At 39.6% G+C, this 19,334-nt stretch overlaps 1 protein-coding gene across 1 annotated transcript in view; it reads left to right on the forward strand.

Annotated features, from left to right (window-relative positions):
- Nucleotides 1-13,938: 13,938 nt before the first annotated feature.
- The window catches only part of LOC117271560 (choline transporter-like protein 5-A), a 266,710-nt gene continuing 261,314 nt past the window's right edge, over nucleotides 13,939-19,334 (forward strand). The window contains exon 1 of the mRNA XM_078172866.1: nucleotides 13,939-14,032. Coding sequence (XP_078028992.1) covers nucleotides 13,945-14,032 — 88 coding nt within the window. The 5' untranslated portion in view covers nucleotides 13,939-13,944. The remainder of the gene's footprint in view (nucleotides 14,033-19,334) is intronic.

Genomic DNA, 19,334 nt, shown 5'->3' on the forward strand with positions numbered 1-19,334 from the left:
ACAATCATCGACGTAAAAATTGGATTTGACTGTGTCAGAAACTTCTCCATCAAAGATATTACTGTTATCCTCTGCCATCTTTTGCAGTGCAAAGTTTGCACAGGTTGGAGAAGAGACAGCGCCAAACAGATGTACGGTCATCCTGTATTCCTCCAAGGTTTTGTTTGTGTCTCCCTCTGGCCACCATAGGAATCTGAGAAAGTTCCTGTCCTCTTCATTGACTCTCACCTGGTGAAACATACTCTCAATACCTGCCATAATTGCAACTGGTTCTTGCATGAATCTGAGCAGAACACCAATAAGTGAGTTAGCCAAGTCTGGGCCTTGTAGGAGTACATTGTTGAGTGACGTGCCTTTAAAGGTTGATGCACAGTCAAAGACTACACGAAGGGTTTTTTTGCGTTTATGATACACACCATGGTGGGGTATGTACCACAATCTGCCACGTTCTGGTGTTAGATCTTCTGGTGGTACCTTCTCAGCATAGCCTTTTCTTATGATGTCACTCAGGAAGTCTCTGTACTCACTTGCATAAACCGGATCCTTTTGAAATTTTCTTTTCAGATGTAACGTTTGTTGTTCTGCCATCTGATAGTTGTGTGGCATGCTGATGTTCCTGTCACGAAGAGGTAAAGGTAAGTAGTAGTGGCCATCCTTGAGAGTAACAGAACTTGAGGCAGTTTGCATGAACTATCGGTCATCAGCGGACATCTCCACTTTCTCCTCGTAGTCTTTCTCTGGGAAGTCATGTGCATATTGTCTTTCCAGGAGCCTTTCAATGTGCACAATGGAGATTCGGTTCACAGATGCCACAGTGCGTTCCTGCTCCACAGCAGTAGAAACATTGAGTGGACCATTAACCACCCATCCTAGCAGTGTTTTAACTGCATATGGTCCATTTCCTTGGCTATTTATGACTCTCCATGGTTCCATAGCCTTTGGTAAGTTCACACCAATAAGAAGATCCACATCAGCATCTATCTCCTTTACCTTGATCTCCTGCAGGTAGGGCCACTTGTTTAAATCTGCCTGGGTGAGAATGTTTCTCCTTGTCACAGGAATCTTGTCTTGAGTATATAACTTTGGCAGTGGCAGGTAGGTATCATCCTCTATATGACTCACCTCTAGACCAGTCAGCTCATAGCTCTTAGCTGTTTTCTCTGTTCCCATAGTCTGCAGAAGAACTTCAGTTCTGCGGCCTCTAGCATTGACCTTCCTCATGAGGTTCTCCGTACAGAACATGTCGGTGCTGCCTGGATCCAGGAAGGCATAGGTAAGTACATTTTTATTTCCATTACAAACTTTAACCCTCACTGGAACTATGGCGAGTATACAGTCTTTACCAGCCCCAGTTCCTTCTCCCTCTTCAAGTGACACAAGGGCACTGCTGATTGATGTTTCCTCGGGTTTAGCTGCAAAACTGTTCAGCTCAGCCTTGTGGGAGTCTGTCTCGAATTTGGGAGGTCTCTTTATGTGCAAAATAGTGGGGTGTTTGCCCTGACAATTTTGACATTTCATTCTTCTTTTGCAGTTTTTGCTCAAATGTCCCACTTTCAAGCATCCGAAGCACAATCCATTGTCTCTGAGAAACTCAATTTTAGCTTCATGAGACTGTGCAAATATCTTCTGACATTCAGCTAAAGTGTGTTTGCCAGCACAAAAAACACATGAGGTGTCTGTGTGTGTGCTGTGGTCCAAATTGACTTTAATGGGTGATTTCTCTTGTGTGTGTTGTGCTTTGCTGTCAGATACCATTGCCACTGTGGTAGCAAAGCTGCTTCCTTTGCATCTAAATGTGTTTGATTTTGTGTCTGTGATGGTTTTGGCCTTTAAAGTCCTAATATGTGTGTGAGGATCCTGAATATCACTGAAGAGAGGATCTTGTAGTATGTTAGCTTGCCTCTCAATGAAAGCCACAAGGTCCTGCAGTCTTGCTCTTGTGTTTCTCTGCTCCAAAATGTCACAAGCTGCAGTTCTCCACCTCTCCCTTAGTTTATAAGGAAGTTTTGACACAATGAGCTTTAAGTTGGATGGTAGGTCAAGATCCTCCATGTCCTGCAGACCTTTCATGGCAGTACAACATCCTCTTAAGAAAAGTGCATAACTTTGCAGTGCTTTTCCATCCTCTGCCTTTATGTTGTTCCAGGTCAGAGCTTTTGTCATATAAGCATTTGCAATATTTATGTCGTTTCCAAAATGCACCTTTAACAGTCTCTTTGCCTCTATAAAGCCTGGTTCAGCGTCCATATGAAGGCAGCTTCTGACCAACTCACGGCAGGTGCCTGATGTATATTGCTCCAGGTAATATAACATGTCTTGGTAGCTATCGGTTTTCTCCTCAATGCCATGCTGGAATGCCCTCATGAAGGTTTGATAATTAAGTGGGTTTCCATCAAAAACTGGGATTTCACGTGCAGGCAGTGATACTCACTTGTGCTGCAAAGCCAGTAAATCTGCAATGTCATTTTGTCTCTGCATTACAGTCAGAAAATTGTCACCATTGTTTGTCATGTTAATCCAACCACCTGCTGCTGTTTGTGGAGAACTCTGAACTGTAGGGCCTTGCTGTTGTAGAGTGATACAAGTTGTTTTCGTATTTTGTTGTGGAGAGCTTGCTAGTGGTTTTGGTTGTTGGTTCAGATATCTTTGGAGGGGGGTTTTGGGAATCGCTCCAAGCTCAGTAAATTCGACGGCAGATGCTTCTGGAATCACTGTCGCATCTGCTTTTTCCTGATAAGTTTCAAAATATTCATTCATGCCATCCTCATGCTGCTCTTGTGGTTCAGATGTTGTTAAGTGTTGTTCATTTTGAGATTCAAAGTTCTCTAGCACCTTTTATTTTGCATCTGATTCAGCCAGACTCATCTCCAACTCCATTTGTTCCAGTCTGGTGTTTAGTTGAGCCTTCTCCATTTCCAGAGCATGTTTCCTTTTTAAAGCTGCTGCTGGGCTAGCAGCGCAGCCTTTTCTGTGGCAATTTTAAGACGGGCTGAGGCAGTAGAAGTGGTTGATCCTGATTTTGAACCCTTTGAAACATTGGAAATACTGTCCTTGGGTTCAATGAGTGACTGAGGATCTGTTTGAGAAGTTTTCCATTTTCCAACATCCTTCAGGAAATTCTCAAATGTGGACATTTTCATTCATACCAATCAATTCTCTCGTTTTCCTTTATTTCCTCAGACAAAAACGTTTGGACTGATTCATGAACCTGCTTAAAATCATTCAGTGATCTTCGAAAAAGGGCCACAGATTCATCCACTTTCTCAACATTCCCTCCAGTTTCCATTAAGGCTTTTCTTTCATTCATTTTGCGCGTGCACGCTCCAAGTTTCCCTTTGCGTGACGCGCTGAGTAATTTAAATCTCTCCTCAGCGTCAGCAGCATCAACCGGCATTTTATCAGCATCCATTGTTCTTTCTGTCTTTATTTACAGATCAGATCTTTATTTATCAACACCGTTCCTTTAATTGTTTGCAGAACTCATTCATATTTCTTGGTCATTCACAAACATTTCATAAGCATCCGATCCCGTGAACCACGAGGCATTTCATTCATAATTTCGAGTGCGAATTTTACTCACGAGTCCGCTGAGGCCGATGCATGTGTTTGGGTCAATAAAAGTCCTGCGCTTGTTCCATTGAGTTGGATTATCCACATATCCACAGGTTGCGGTGTTTTTGGACAAAATGTGGCGGCCTTTCTATGGGTTTCGCCCGCCTTCCTTAGTTCAGGGGAGACCTGCCGTCTTGACGCGCTCCAATGAAACAATCACTGTCTGGCTTGGATCGAACAGAGGTTTTATTATATTGTCGATGGTGCAGTGTCCACAACAAAACATGAGCATAATTAGGCCTATACAGTAGCATGCTATAACGAAAAAAGGAGAGCGGTCCAAAAACAATACGGCTCTCCCCTGTCTCATCAGCAACACCTGTCCCGCGCTCCTCTATATGTCATTTCCTGGGAGGAGGACCTCATCATATAAACATTTACACAGTTAAACTAAAACATAAACTTAGAGCCATTAATTATTTCATTGTCCATAACGCAGTATTATTAAAAATAACAATAATCAAACAAAATATGCAGAAATGGCTCTAATGCCTGTAATGCTTGGATGAACACTGTGGAACTGAAATGTTTGTAAATATTTGTACAAATTCATTGTATGACAAAGTTACTTTCCCTAAAGCAAGCATGACAAATAAAAGTGATACTCTAAAACTATTTCAATAGTTTTGACACAGCTGTCAAGTCAGTCTAGATATGCTAATATCTCACTTTCCAACCTTAAACATGAAAACAGTATGGGGAAATAACCCCATTAAGCTTTACATTCTAAATAGGTATAGTCCATATAAAATGTTAGGACCAACAAGAAAAAGATAACGCCAAAAAAAAACGCTTTAAAACCTTGGTTTAGAACAATAATGTAAAATATGTTTACATCTGTAAAATGTGTCACAAACCGCTTCTTTGATTGTGAGGTAGAAACTTACCAGGTAACAGTTCACAAGCAGCAGTCAGTAATTTGGGGCTTTTCAAAATGTTCAGTAGTTCCCCCATTATACAGTAATACAGTTGTGGTACTTAATTACAGTGCAGCTTGAGCTTCATATTTTCTCTGTAAGCAACGTGTCATTTAGGTATAAATATCAGTCAGTTACAAACTGTAACATCATCCCTAAGGTGAAGGGCTTAACACAACAGCAGCAGTCCTACAGATCAGATGTTGCACCAAGATTCAGTACTGCATCTTGTAAACCATTTTCCCAATAATTCTGGCAGCACTCCATACTTGAAAAACTTAGTTGCCTTCATAACATGTCTTTCAAAATTTAAATCTGGAGTTATTCTTTCAATATGCAATTCTGAAGGCGACCACACACAAAAGTCACAGTACAGTGATTTTGTGACATGAATCTGGCACTGCACTTGAAAGTAGTAGTTGTGCTGTCTGTTAAGTTTCAGTGTCACATCTAAGGACGAAGATGTAACCAAGCAAAAGTCTTTTTCTTTTGACAGTTCAATCAGTGTCTTGTCTTTTGCCAAGTAGGGACATTTGATTTCCAGGCAGCCTGAGCCACAACAGTCACAAGACACCTTCCCATCAGGGGATGCGCCTAGATGAGGGTAATGTGAGGAAATGTAGAGTCCAGTGGGGGTTACATCAAAATTGATGTGTCTTGATGACATGGTCTCAGTGTATTGCTCCTTCACCTTGTTTTCCTGATGAATGCCCCACCCGAAAATATTTGATGAAACATAACATTAGGTTTGAATTTGGACATACATATATACATGTCCATAATTACTTTGCATCAGGTTTTATTAGAGATTTTATCATTCACTAGCTCCATCATTTGAGTAGAGACCAACTTTGAAATTTCATAATTTGTCTGTGTTGTTAAATAGTACCTTGTTGCTGCAGTTGTAAACTTAGCTGACTCTGGGTAGCATATGACTTTCACAAGTGATTTCGGGGGCTGATTTTCTTTGCTCTTGATAACTGCACCAAAATTGGAAGCTGTTACCCTGCCACATCTGTAGGTATGCCACATTCTTGATGAAGCCTGACACCTTGTCACATTTTTCAATAAGTTCACTGTACGTCAAAGTAGCATTCTCAGCTTCATAAAGTTGTCCCAATGGAGTAGGATAGCCATCTTTCAGAGCCATAGGGACAAAATCTTTGGAGTGCTTTGGAGCTACAGAGAGCACAGCAGCTCTTGGGTTTGCATGCTTCAGTTTATCCAGAAAGCTTGCAAGTTCATTTTCTGTAGGTCTGGATGTAGCATCGCAGGGCCCTGACTTCCTAGATATAGCTTCATTGACCACATTCATGTCAACTTGACTTAAGACCTTTCTACTCTGTGTTCTGGGACATGTCACATCTATAGAGGACAGTTCAGAGCAGTGAAGTACAAAGCGTGTCATCACACATCCTCATCCCAGACATAACTGCAAACATCAACGCTGCTGCATGCGAACACGTCTCTCCAAGTCCTGCCATACATGTACAATGAGCAGTCAAAACTGTCCCTGTCTTCTCCGCAGCTATCCAAGGTTTCAGTGGAGGCTCATTCATTCTCTGGCTGTGTTTCACATGCACAATTAGTGAGTGGCAGTGTTAGCTACGAACAAGGCATGCCTGACAATTAGCTAACTCACAGTTTATATGATATATAGGCTATATATACACACCTGTCCACAGACAACCAGAATATCCATCGGTGTTCTCGTCACTTTAATTTCGCCAACAATTCCGGCCTTGAAGTACGACCAAGCGTCGAGGCTTTTATATGCTTTCAGGCTTTGCTTTGTGTATTTTCCCAGCGTTGAAATCAGGTACATATAAATGTCAGGATATCCGATTCCACATTTCAATGTCCGTGGACCACTTGTTCTTTGGTATCTTGTGCGGATCATTGTCGAGTCCAATTCTCCTTAATTTGATCCTATAATCCGTATTTATCCCAGTCTCGCTGTGTCCACTGCTACACTCCGCCATGTTGAGGGAGGTTTGTTTTGCCATTCAGTCCAACTGAGAGGGGCGTGTCCCGGGGGGGAAGTGACATAAACGCATACCCTCTATACATGCAGAGATATGTCAGAGCGAACCTGCCTTTGCCCTGAGCAGTTGGGGGTTTAGTGCCATCCTCAAGGGTACCTGAGCAGTGCCCAAGAGGTGAACTGGCACCTCTCCAGCTACCAGTCCATACTCCATACTTGAGCCAGCAACCCTCCAAGCCAAGTCCCTATGGACTGAGCTACTGCATTCCTACCTTTATTTGACCACATTCACTGTTGTTATCTGCTGTGATAAAGAAAGTGTGAAAATCGGTGTGCAGTTAGTCTGTCTCTTGGCTGGACTGCTACTGCCACCCTATGGATCCTTTTTGAATAACAACCTTTTGCTGAATCAATTTTCTCTGGCCAAACATTTCCCGTTCAGCCAAGATCATCTTTCATTGTAGGGCTGAAAAGCTGGCCTGTTTAATACTGTGACTCATTGTATATATATCAAATATCAGTTTACCATAAATAATCATAATCATTGAACATAGTATGAGTTACACCTACCTTGCTATAACCATAACAGCATCAGGGAGTTTCAACATGGCAGTGAATGCACTAAAAGAAAAAGCTCTACGAGCTCTCAATTAAGAGAAAATTTTATAATTGTCAAATTCCAATTCAAATCTGGCTCAAAATATTTGACAGTGTCATCCAGCCCATTTCGCTCTATGGTAGTGAAGTATGGGGTCCACTCAGTCATCACAGCTATACCCGTTGGGACAAACATCCAACAGAATCTTTACATGCAGAATTCAGCAGATACATTTTACACGTACACAGAAATACACCAACAAATGCATGTAGAGCAGAATTAGGAAGATACCCACTGATAATTAACATTCAGAACAGAGCACTGAAATTTTTCATCCACCTTAAAGCCAGCTCACAAGACACTCTCCATTCCAAAGCCCCCCAAACACAGGAACTAAACCCAGAAAAGAGTCCCCTGTGTCAGCTGGTGCTGAGACTAACTGGCCCTTCTCAGACACACTCTGACCAGTCTCACACCAACACTGCTTTCCAAACACCAATCAGAGTCAACCAAATATATAAAACAATGTAGATAAACCTATGTAGAACACTGGAGAGAAGAAACTAAAAGCCAGAGTAGATTAGAATGTTATCTGGCCCTAAACAGAGATTATGAATTGGCAGAATATCTCTCTACTGTCAGAGATAGAAAGCAGAGACAGATCCTAACCAGGTACAGGCTCAGTGACCACAAACTGGCAATCAAACAGGCCAACACAAAAAGTCATTGCAACCAAAAGAAAACAGAGTATGTAGTCACTGTTCGACAGGTGAGGTCAAAACAGAGATGCACTTCCTCTGACATTGTAAAACATTTGATAACATAAGGAACATTTATTTCAACAGGTTCGACTCTTTGGTTCCTGACTTCAAAGAGCTCAGTGAGCTCTCAAAGTTCACAATTTTCCTGGGAGAGGGAGACAGGGCAAATCTTGCCTTCCAGTATGTATTAGCATGCCACAGCCTGAGGTGAATGACCTAAATACACACACACACACACACACACACACACACACACTCTTTTGTTTTTTGGTGGGTCCGATAGCTCTACTTTTCGTGGGTTTTATTTCTGTTTAGGTTTAGTTTTCTATTTTAGGTTAGAGGGAAGAGCCCAGATCCTACAGCCCTTTGTGGGCTGGTCTGGGTATCTGGGTATTTTGGCTGGCCCATCACTCACACACACACACACACATACACACACACACACACAATATAAAAATATATATTTACGTATTTTTTTATCATATATGTTTTATGAAAAGTATCTATTTTATTTGATTTTGATTAATTTTCATTTTACTGTTATAGTGACAAACAATAGAGGATTTTATCTCTAGTTAAAGAATTTTTACAGCACAGCATGGTCATGGAATGGTGGTTTTGAAAGAAATACTCTTTGTATTCTCAGAATTATGAGTTGTTGCTGTTGTTTTAGTTGTTAAACAATTGGTAACACACTTGACATTACTGAGATAACTTTATTTAACACTGCTTAAATGGTTTCTCACCCATCACCACCACCACCATATCCCTGTTTTTGCTTGCATGATATTCTAAAAACTGTAAACACACACATGTCACCAAATGCCCCCTTTCACTTTCATGGGACCCACACAGTGCCTGTTGTAGCAAACCTGGCAAACAAGGCCGCTTGATCACCTTCACGATACCCATTATCTCTGACTGCGGTTTCAGTGGGGGTTCCTGAAGCAAAGACAGCCTGGCTCCATCAAACTTGCTTCACTGTACAGCCCTCTGCTGTGTGAGGAAAACAAGAAACAAACAAACATTACTGAGAGTATTTCTGCTATTCTGCCTGCAGGGGGAAGTGACGCAGTGCTAAAGGCACTCAGTAGGTACACCCCAAGTCTCTTGTCATTTCCTTGCTTGACCTTGAAGTTTTTTTGGGGGGGAAGCAGTATAGTATACATACATACATACATACATACATATATATATATATATATATATAGAGAGAGAGAGAGAGACATGATAACACTCCTTCAAACTGCCCAAGTAACTATAATGAACTGAGTCTGGCCTCTTTAAAATATTCCCACATAAAAAATGGAAGACATCTGGAGGCATAATTATTTGGTATAAACGGGAACATCACAATTACATATTGCCAGTCAAAAAAGGGAAAACACATATCTGGCTAAAAATCAGCAGAGGACTTCTTGAAAACACTCAAGATGTTAATCGGTGTGCTATCTATTTACCACCTTCAAACTGCCCATATTATTTAGAAGAATATCTTCATGAAATCCAGAAAAAAATTCTTCACTTCCAGTCACTTGGCTCTGTATTGTTATGTGGAAATTTCAATGCCAGAGCTGGCAAGGAGAAAGATTTTACAGATACAGACGGCAATGATCATTTAGATGTATCCCCTCTATACCAACCCACCATCACAACACATAGGCATAGCTATGATAGTATAGTGAATAAGAGTGGAAAAGAAGTTTTACAAATGTGCAAAGCCCTGGGATTTTACATTGCTAATGGTAGAACACGAGGAGAATCCCTGGGCACGTTTACCTACAGTACTGCTCTATCTTGGGAAATAGTGTCATTGATTATGCAATCGCAGTTATCTACCTAGAAAATATAAATGCATTCACAGTCTTACCACAGCCACAGTGGGCAGAGAAAAGTTTCACTGATTACACTAATGCATTTAGCAACACTAATATACAAACCATGCTAGATAACGCTCTGTGTAACCAATACCTGCTAAATAAAGATAGCATAAATTTGGCCACTAAAGATTTGAATCCAATATTTATGAAATAGCAAAAGAGGCCAAAATGAAAAGACCAAACACCAAATCAAACAAAAAGCAAGAAAAGAACAATGGTTTGACAGTAAATGTTCCTTTTTCAGAAAGCATCTCAGAAACCTGTCAAACAATAAACACAACAATCCCGAAAACCAAGAACTGTGCCATGAATACCACACAGCCCTTAAACCATACAAGAAAATTATCAACCAAAAAAGGCCAAATACACTGAGGACAGATTAATTAAAACTGAAAAGGCAATGGACCAAAATTCTTTATGAAACCTATGGAAAAATTGAATTCAACCAAAAATAAAGATAGCATTAAAATTCAGAATGGCAACGTTTGGAAAAACTATTTCTCAAATGTATATCAAAATCCAGAAAACTATGATTTAAACACACATCAGATGCCCACAATTGACAAAATAAAATCATTAGAAAATGCAATAAAAGACAACCAAAATGCTTTGGACAGTGTAATTACTACTGGCTGATCTTAAAAATGGAAAGGTTTGTGGTATTAATGGTATCAATGTTGAAACACAGTAGTAATAAACTTAAACTGGTTATACTAAAATTATTTAATTTGGTGTTAAGAAGTGGAATTTACCCTGGAATAAGGGAGTGATTACTCCTATTTTCTAAAAATGGAGACAATCTAAATCCCAATAATTATAGGGGTGTCTGTGTAAATTCTAATTTCGGGAAACTATTTTGTAGCATATTAAATTCAAGAATACTGTCCTACCTGATCGATAGTAATGTATTAAGTAAATCCCAAATTGGCTTTATACCCAAACATAGAACAACAGATCACATATTTACTCTCCATACTCTAATCCAAAAAACATGTACATCAAAAAAATAAAGGGGAAATGTATGCTTGCTTTGTTGATTTCAGGAAAGCTTTTGATTCGATTTGGCAAAATTTTCATTTCTATCAGTTACTCAGAAATGGTATTGGAGGCAAAGTTTATGATCTAATTAAACGTAAATACTCTGAAAAAATCTGTTCTTCTACAGCGCATTCATTTTCTAACAGTGTCGCGGGGTCCATCAAGGTTGTAATATATCCCTGACACTTTGCAATATATACATTGACCAATTACCAAAACTACTTGAAAACTCTTCAGCCCCAGGACTTGACTTGGAGGGAAAGGAAGTCAAGTGTCTGTTTTATGTAGATGATCTCCTACCGTTGTCACAAACAGAACAAGGAATGCAAGAATATCTGGACATACTTCATGACTACTGTGAAAACTGGGCAATCAGAGTAAACCTAGATCAAACTAAAATTGTGATATTTCAAAAGAAAGCAAGATCACAATCTAAAAAGTATCAATTTACTCTGGGAGAGACAACACTGAGTCACACAAATGGAATATACTTAACTAGACCTAACTTTCACTGCTTCAGGACACTTTGTCAAGGCTATGAGTGCACTGGCAGATAAAGATCATAGAGCGTATTACAGCATATGAAAAGTCCTATTTAAATTAAACCCCCCAGTCAAGGTTTGTCTTAAAATTTTCCAAAGTGTTATTGAACCAATCCTCCTATATGGAAGTGAAGTTTGGGGCCCGTTACTTAAACAAGAGCACTGAGACTCAAACCCAGTTGAAAGAGTGCATCTTAAATTCTGCAAAAACATACTGAGAGTCCACAGAAACTGTCCAGACCACGGCTGCAGAGCAGAGCTTGACCAGTTCCCCCTCTTAATTAAATTAAAAAGAGAACTATCAAATTTTGGAACCACTTGATAGAGTCTGATTCAGACTAATACCAGCACAGAGCATACACAAAGTCAAAGTGGTGCTACAAAAATAATTCTATACTCACAAATAAAACAAATTGACAAAGCGAATAAACTAAAATATTTCAAACAATGGAAAACAGAATCCCAAACAATCAATAAATTAGAATGCTATAACTTACTGGACAGAGAATTTCAGTTGGCCCAATATTTAACCCAAATAAAACACCCAATAAAAAGACAAACCCTAACTAAATATAGACTCAGTGACCATAAACTTGCCATTGAAACTGTTCACCATAAAAGAGAATGGCTAGAAAGAACAAAAATAATTTGTGTCCACTGTGAAACAGCAGTAGAGACAGAAACTCACTTTCTCACAAGTTGCCCAAAATACAAAGAAATCAGAGATTTCTATCCCAAATTCAAAGAGAAAATTCCAGACTTCCTCACCCTCCAAGGAGACAAATTGAGTCAGATCCTTCTGGGAGAAGACAGCTTTGCTGTAGAACTGTCAGGAGAATATATTACTGCATGTCACAAATCAAGACATGTTTCACCCCAGCCGAGATAGATTGTGTTTTTGTTTTTTCATTATTCTCTTGACTTTTTTTTTTTTAAGTTTCATCTTATTTATATATATTTTAACTTGTGATTTTTATATTTTGTTTTGTTTCATTGATTATTAATGCTTTGGCAACATAGTTCTAGTAACTTTCATGCCAATAAAGCAAATTTGAATTTGAATTTGAGAGAGAGGGAGGGAGAGAGAGAGAGAGAGAGAGAGAGAGAGAGAGAGAGAGAGAGAGAGAGAGAGAGAGAGAGAGAGGATATCATGTAGCATGACCACAGTTTAATAAAAGATCTGCATTGTAATGTTTTAACTTCTTCAGACCCAACTGGGACAGACCCAGGACATCACTTCAGTTTATCATACTTCACACAGTTCTCTCTTGAGACACTACAGGCTTAACCCTACTTCTGTTCACATAGTAGTACTAGCAAGCGTAGTTGTAATAGAGGTAATGGCAGTACTCCCCAATACCTGTAAGCAGACTTTGATGTGCAAATCTGTGGAGTACCCTCTTGAAAGATGTGTTTGATGTGGTTACAATATGAATTGCAAATTTGCTGATCTATAATATCATATATTATCTTGTAGATGACTAAAATATAACGTACACAAATCTATAATCATAAGCTATAAAATTCTTAAAGGTAGTGCAGACTATATCTTAATTACTATGCAACACTTTCACATCTATGTGGGGGTGTTATTATTGTCATACTTCTACTATTATCATACACATATGATTATTATTGTTACATACATATACTGTCATATATTAATACATATATACTACCAAAATACTATTATTATTATTATTATTATCATTATTATTATTATTATCATCATATTGTTGCTAAGATAAATGTTATTATGGCTATTGTCATTACTGTTGTGCATCTCTCTCTCTCTCTCTCTCTCTCTCCATCTCTCTCTCAGTGTATTATTTTGTCATATGGATCACTGTACATTTATTATGTTGATCTGTTCTGTACACAGACATCTATTGTGTGTCTGTATGTCCTGGAAGAGGAATCTCTCCTTAGTTGCTCTTCCAGAGGTTTCTGCTATTCTTTCCCCATTAAAGGGTTTTTAGAGAGTTTTTCCTTACATGCTGTGAGGGTCCAAGGCCAGAGGGGCGCTGTATACTGTTAAGCCATCTAAGGCAAATTGTGATTTGTGGTTTTGGGCTTTATAAATAAAATAAAATTGAATTGAATTTGAATCCATCTATCTGCGTAGGCCACATTTCTCATTTCTCTAAAACAGCAGGCAAAGTGTATCTGTTTGTAAAACCAGAGGACTTAATGTACACATAGGTATCAGTGCTTTGTAGATTTTATCAAAAGATGGTTGCAGGCTAATGATGAGTAATAATACCGGGTTAAGTTTTTTCAATGTCAGTATACTGCATGATTCAATGTGATGCAAATTAATGATTTCTGGACTGTTGGTCAGAGTTAAATCAGTTTCTCTTGTTACTGAAATCTATGTGACCTGTCATTAACATCAGATAGAGATAACCAAGCAGTAGTGAACTACAAAAAAATACTGAACTGAACTAAAATAAGCTTGCAAGGTGTGCAGTTGGAGTCTGGAACAATATCACACAGGCGTCTCTGAGACAGCGCGAGCATAGAGTAGATCTCCAGGGGGAGGGGCGGTATGGCTAAGGAACAGGTGCTACAACGTACGTCTTTTACTTCCACCACCGGCAGCACCGCGCACCATGGCGCCCCACCGTTACTCCCCGAGCCGCTCAGCCGCCATACAGAGCGAGACAGCCGCTAGAGCTGCCCCGTACGGTTCCCACTACGGTGAGTACCACATCGGAACAGCCAAAAACAAGCCTAAACAGCTTTAAACAATGGACTTCTATAGTTAGTTAGTTATCTACGTCAGCGTTATGACTATAAGGTATAGGAACATTATATAATAAGCATTATAATTAGTAGTTTAATTCGTAATTTAATAAAGCTAGTAGGTGGAGATTATCTGCATGAACACAAAGCACAGAACGTATTAACAACGAGTCAGGCTGGGTGGCTGTCTTCTCACTCACATATAGTCCTCCTAGTCACTTCGACAGATGATTAGAAAGCATGAAGGAATCTTGGCATTCCTTGCAGACCTGTGTGTGGTGCCTGCAATTATGCTGCGATTGTATTCCTACAGAGATATCGAAATAATGGTCTCATTTTTAAACAGGCACAATAGCCTACATGTTAATGTGTTTGTGGATCCCGTATTTCATTGGACATTCATTTCATTGAAAAACAAAACAATGCTCTGTAATTAATAGCTAAACAAGTAAACATTTCTGTCTCATGGTTTTCTTTTTTATTTGAAACACCATTTAAATATCAGTGAGTCATACTTGAATACATGAAGAAAACATTTTAACATCTATATTGATTTTCTGATTGATTGGGGACTGCATTTAAGCAAAACTATATCAAAATGTCTGTTTACAAACTCTCAGGCAACTCATGTGTTTGTGAAGTACTGATCACACGACTGGACAAATGAGACTTATGGATTATGGATGGGTTATACTGAACTAGTTTTGTAAGAGTTTGTTTTTGCAAGAGTTTGTAAACAGATGTTTTGATAGTTTTGCTGTTGTTAAATATTGTCCCCAGACAATCAATCGATCAATATATTGATATATGGCAATTTTCGTGGAGGCATATGTGAAAAACATTTTCTTCACAAAGTCTAGGTAACACGGCAACTATTTTACAAATGGTAATTTTGGGGGTGAAGTATTCCTTTCAGCTACCAAGCGGCACCTCAAGGGCTGAAAAATGAAGCCAACATGGAAGTACTAAAAACTGCAGTTCTTTGAACATTCACTTGAGACTGGCTTCAGAAGACAGTCAGTTCCTATAGACCCCCATGTTAAAATGCCCAACTTTACAGCAGCAATTAGTATGTTTACAGCCTTGTACAAAAAATGGTTTTGGTCTCTATAGCTTATTTCAACATCCATGACAATTGTACAGGGGGTTATTTTTTTTTTTAAAACTCGCCAGTTTACATTTTATGAAGACTTAAAGTCATGCATAAACAGGTTCAACCACTTGGAGTGACAAGCTGTCTGCTGATAACAGAAGGCAGATGTTAATGTTATCTTGGAGCATGACTGGGCAAGCTTAGGGCAGCTGCATCCACGTATGCAGCTTCCTGTGTTGTGAGCAGCATTACAGTGAGGAGAGCTCACTCTGCAGCTAAGTCTGAAGACCAAAACGTCCCTAGAGATACACTGCATGCTGACTGACAAAAAAAGAAAGCCCTACATGACACCATATAAGCGACAAGCTGTCTGCCGAAAGTGTCCTCAGCTTCTCAGTCTGATCCACCCCTCACTCCTCCACAGCTCCAGCCTCTCGCTCAAATATGGTGACTTCTGGCTCCAAAAAACCAAGATGGTGACGGCCATAATGCTGAACTCAAGGCATCTAAACAGGAGTCCACGAGTGTTAATTTCATTGACGAAAACCATGATAACAATGAGATGATTACAAGCTAAAAATAGATCTTGAAAATAAAAACTAAGACAAAATCAGTGTTTCATTTTTGTTGACCTGACGAGACGTAATGAAATGTTAGTGGTAGAGTTCTGGACATTGAAAGCCAGGAATGGCCATGCTTGTAATGATCCTCAAATGCCACATCAGCAACAGGCTAGTAAACTGTCAGCCATTGGTGCGAGTTGTGAGCTGTAATTCAGCAGTACATAATCAGTCCTTTGTATCTGACTGTGAATGGTTGCAGATACACTGCACGCTGACTGACCAAAAAAAAAAAAAAATGCCCGACATGACACCATATACATGTTATCTCTAGAGCTGCCCCTTGACAGCTGGAGATTCAAATCATCAGTTGGACACCCCTCAGTCAACTGAGATTGCCTCAAATCAAGCAGTCTTTTATTTATTTATTTATTTATTTATTTTTCTAAACTTTTTTTTGCTAGCTTGTTTACCATATTATGTGAAAGTACCGCTGAACCTTTTCAAACTTTAAAACTTTATAGGGAAAAATAAAACAAATTGTTGAATATCAAAACGGGTACAGCCCTAGTTATCAGCTCACTGAAATGGCCTGTGTGGATGCTGAGAATATTCGATGAACGATCATTGTTCTATTATATGGCTGTATAAAGTCCAGTATACTGCAAAGACTGCTGTCAATCTGGATCATACTGAAAAACTCAACTTACATTGCATTTAAAGTCAACCTGCATACCTTGTTCTCTGCTGTTTTATACTGATTTTTACTTCAGAAGATTTTGTAATTCTAGTAATTGGCTAATTAAGTGTTTAAAACAGCCTATGACAACCACACCAACAAAGGTGTTAGTAATTTGTAGCCTACTGAGCAGACTGTGACTATTTTGGTCAGCGGGATAAAGATTAGCTGAGTATTACTGTTCTCTAATGCCATCAGCTGACCTCAGGTCTGTTTGCTTCAACAAGAATGCTTCTCATCAAGTCTTGCTGTACATTAACGGTCTACTGTACACTACTTTAGAGTAGAATATTATATAATATATTTTGCACACCAAAGTAACTTTCAAATTTTTATTTGTGCTTATTGTTCATAAAATGTATGAGGATAGCTTGCATTATGTGTGTGTGTGTGTGTGTGTGTGTGTGCGCGCGCGCATGTGCGCGCACGTGCGTGCGTGCGTGTGTGTGCTGGTGAGAGAATTTGATGGAGTATAACACATAAGTAGTTTGTGATAAGGCCTGGCTAAACACCAAACAAACAAAACACACTCTCAATCAGGAGTGTGTGTGTGTGTGTGTGTGTGTGTGTGTGTGCATTCAGATGAATTCCAGTGGTGTAATGGCTTACATATGTTACATATGCCACCATTTATTATTCAACAGTATGTGAATTGCATACTGTTTCTGCTATTATTAGGGACCGAGCCTACAGGCAGAGGACTGCTCGTTTATTTTATTTATTTCTGTTGAATATTACATCTTGCAAACACTGAACACTACAGCGGCATAAATATCCTGCAATGGGTTAGCATGAGCAACAGATAGATACAATCCGACTGGTACCCCGGTTAAAAAGCTCACTTATGTAAGGGATGTGGTCAAGAGCCACATTGTATACATGTATGTATAATAATATAACATTACGCTGGTGTGAGCAGATGTAGCTAATGTTAGTTCTGAGTGTTGGAATCGTTTGCACACAAAGCTGTCAAGCACTGTGGGTTACAGGCGCCACAGGGATGACTTCTTTTTGTAGGCTGATGTAGAAGTTAGCGTCACCCTGACTTCCTCGTAAGAAAGCTTGTTTGGATTATACTTTTTGGATTTTGGATAATTGCAGAAAACAAGCTCTGCGGCAAGCACAAGTTCATGACGCTTAAATACACTCACCAGAGGTAAAAAGGTACTGTCAGGCTTTAAGCAAACTATACTGCTGTCACATGACTGCAGCGCCAGTCCCATGTTTGATATTGGCAGCTTAGAGCCATAGGGCCACCCGCTTGGTGTGCAGGGGCCTCATTGGGCAGGCAGCAAAGTAATTGGAAAGGTTGAGCAGTGCTGGTGACACAGCTTAGTGTTTTCCCTTTTTTACGCCTATTTTAAGCACCTCTGACCAGGTAGCTTGAAAGTCAGGGGTCGAGCAGGCAGACTACCACAGGATTCGCAGGATTCCACGGGATAGAGACAACCAAATTCATGGCATGTGATCTTCTTAGATTATGCTACTGGGGATGCACTGATTTTTAAATTAAACACCAACGTACAAAAGTAACAATTTGGCCGATGGCCGATAGCCGATAACAGTGTTTTTATATTGTTGTTTATTTTGTTTTGTTGTTATTTATTCCATTTTTTGTGCCAGGGAAACAGAGAAATCTACTCTGTAAAAAATAGCTAACTGTTTTGGAGTAGCCTATTTAAGCCCTTCATTAAACTACCTTTGAATGAGTACACATTTAATCATACACATTTATGAAGCAACATTTAATATAACCTTCTTTCACATGAAAAACATAAAAAAAAAAAACTGCTTTGAAAGCCTTTTTACTATATGTATGTAATTCTGAGGGTAATCTCCCCTCAGGGATCAGTAAAGTATTTCTGATTCTGATTCTAAATTTACTCTAATTTCTATTTTATATTGCTGTGAAAAAATTAACAAATTTCTTTTATAAACAACTGTATTTATACAAGTTTCTTACCAAAACTAAATTCTAAAGATTACATTGAACACATCATTAGAATGGTATAATTGACCTTTGCGCAAAACTTATTTTTACTAAATAGAGCTTGAACGCATCATAACGTAACTCAATAGAGTTACCCAGGACTTAGTCTCTATATACATACTCTACATTCAGTGAATGTAGAGTCTGTAGGCAAACCCCGGAGATCTTGCCTCCGGAAGAAGAGCCCAGAAGAAGAGCCCTGGTTTCCGTTTGTAGGCTGTTTGTAGTCCGTGTGATATTGACCAATCACGTTTGAGCCGGCTGCAGTTGTTGCTAGGTTAAACGGTTCATGCGGTGAACTAACGAGGCGGAACATAATTGGTGTCACTGTAAACTGAATCCATCGCAATGGTTCAGCATATTTACTTATATATAAACGGAAGTCGGAAACGGAAATTCGCCTCCTCCGCCCAAATCGAACCAGAATGCCAAAAAATCGGGGGTCTCTCCCCAGAGACTGTATCTCCGTCTGCCGGAAGTCAGACACCAAATACAGCTGATGGGTTCTGAGAATGCTCAGGACTGACTCCTAAAGCCCACAAATAAGTTAGCATTTTTGCACTGGTAGTTCTCTCATCTTGAAGTCATTGGCCTCTAGTTTCGCAGACCGGTTGAAGCAGAGGCGCAGTGCACCTGCGCCTCGCCAACTGGGTGTGGCCAGGCGGATTTTGCAAGTTTGGCACACCGTGCGCGCTGGCGCAGCTACTCCTCTTTCCCACCTCTGTCCCTCCTACCTACGCAATTCGGAAAGAGGGATAGTGGGGCAGATTAAGTCAATATTCCATCAGAATCTTTCACTTGGTGATGCAAGCACCAAATTTGGCACAAATGATGTCCAGGATGTACTAGAAACTAACTAAGAAAAGTATGATGTC

The sequence above is a fragment of the Epinephelus lanceolatus genome, chromosome 12 (assembly GCF_041903045.1).
Source record: "Epinephelus lanceolatus isolate andai-2023 chromosome 12, ASM4190304v1, whole genome shotgun sequence".
Classification (NCBI taxonomy): Eukaryota; Metazoa; Chordata; class Actinopteri; order Perciformes; family Serranidae; genus Epinephelus; species Epinephelus lanceolatus.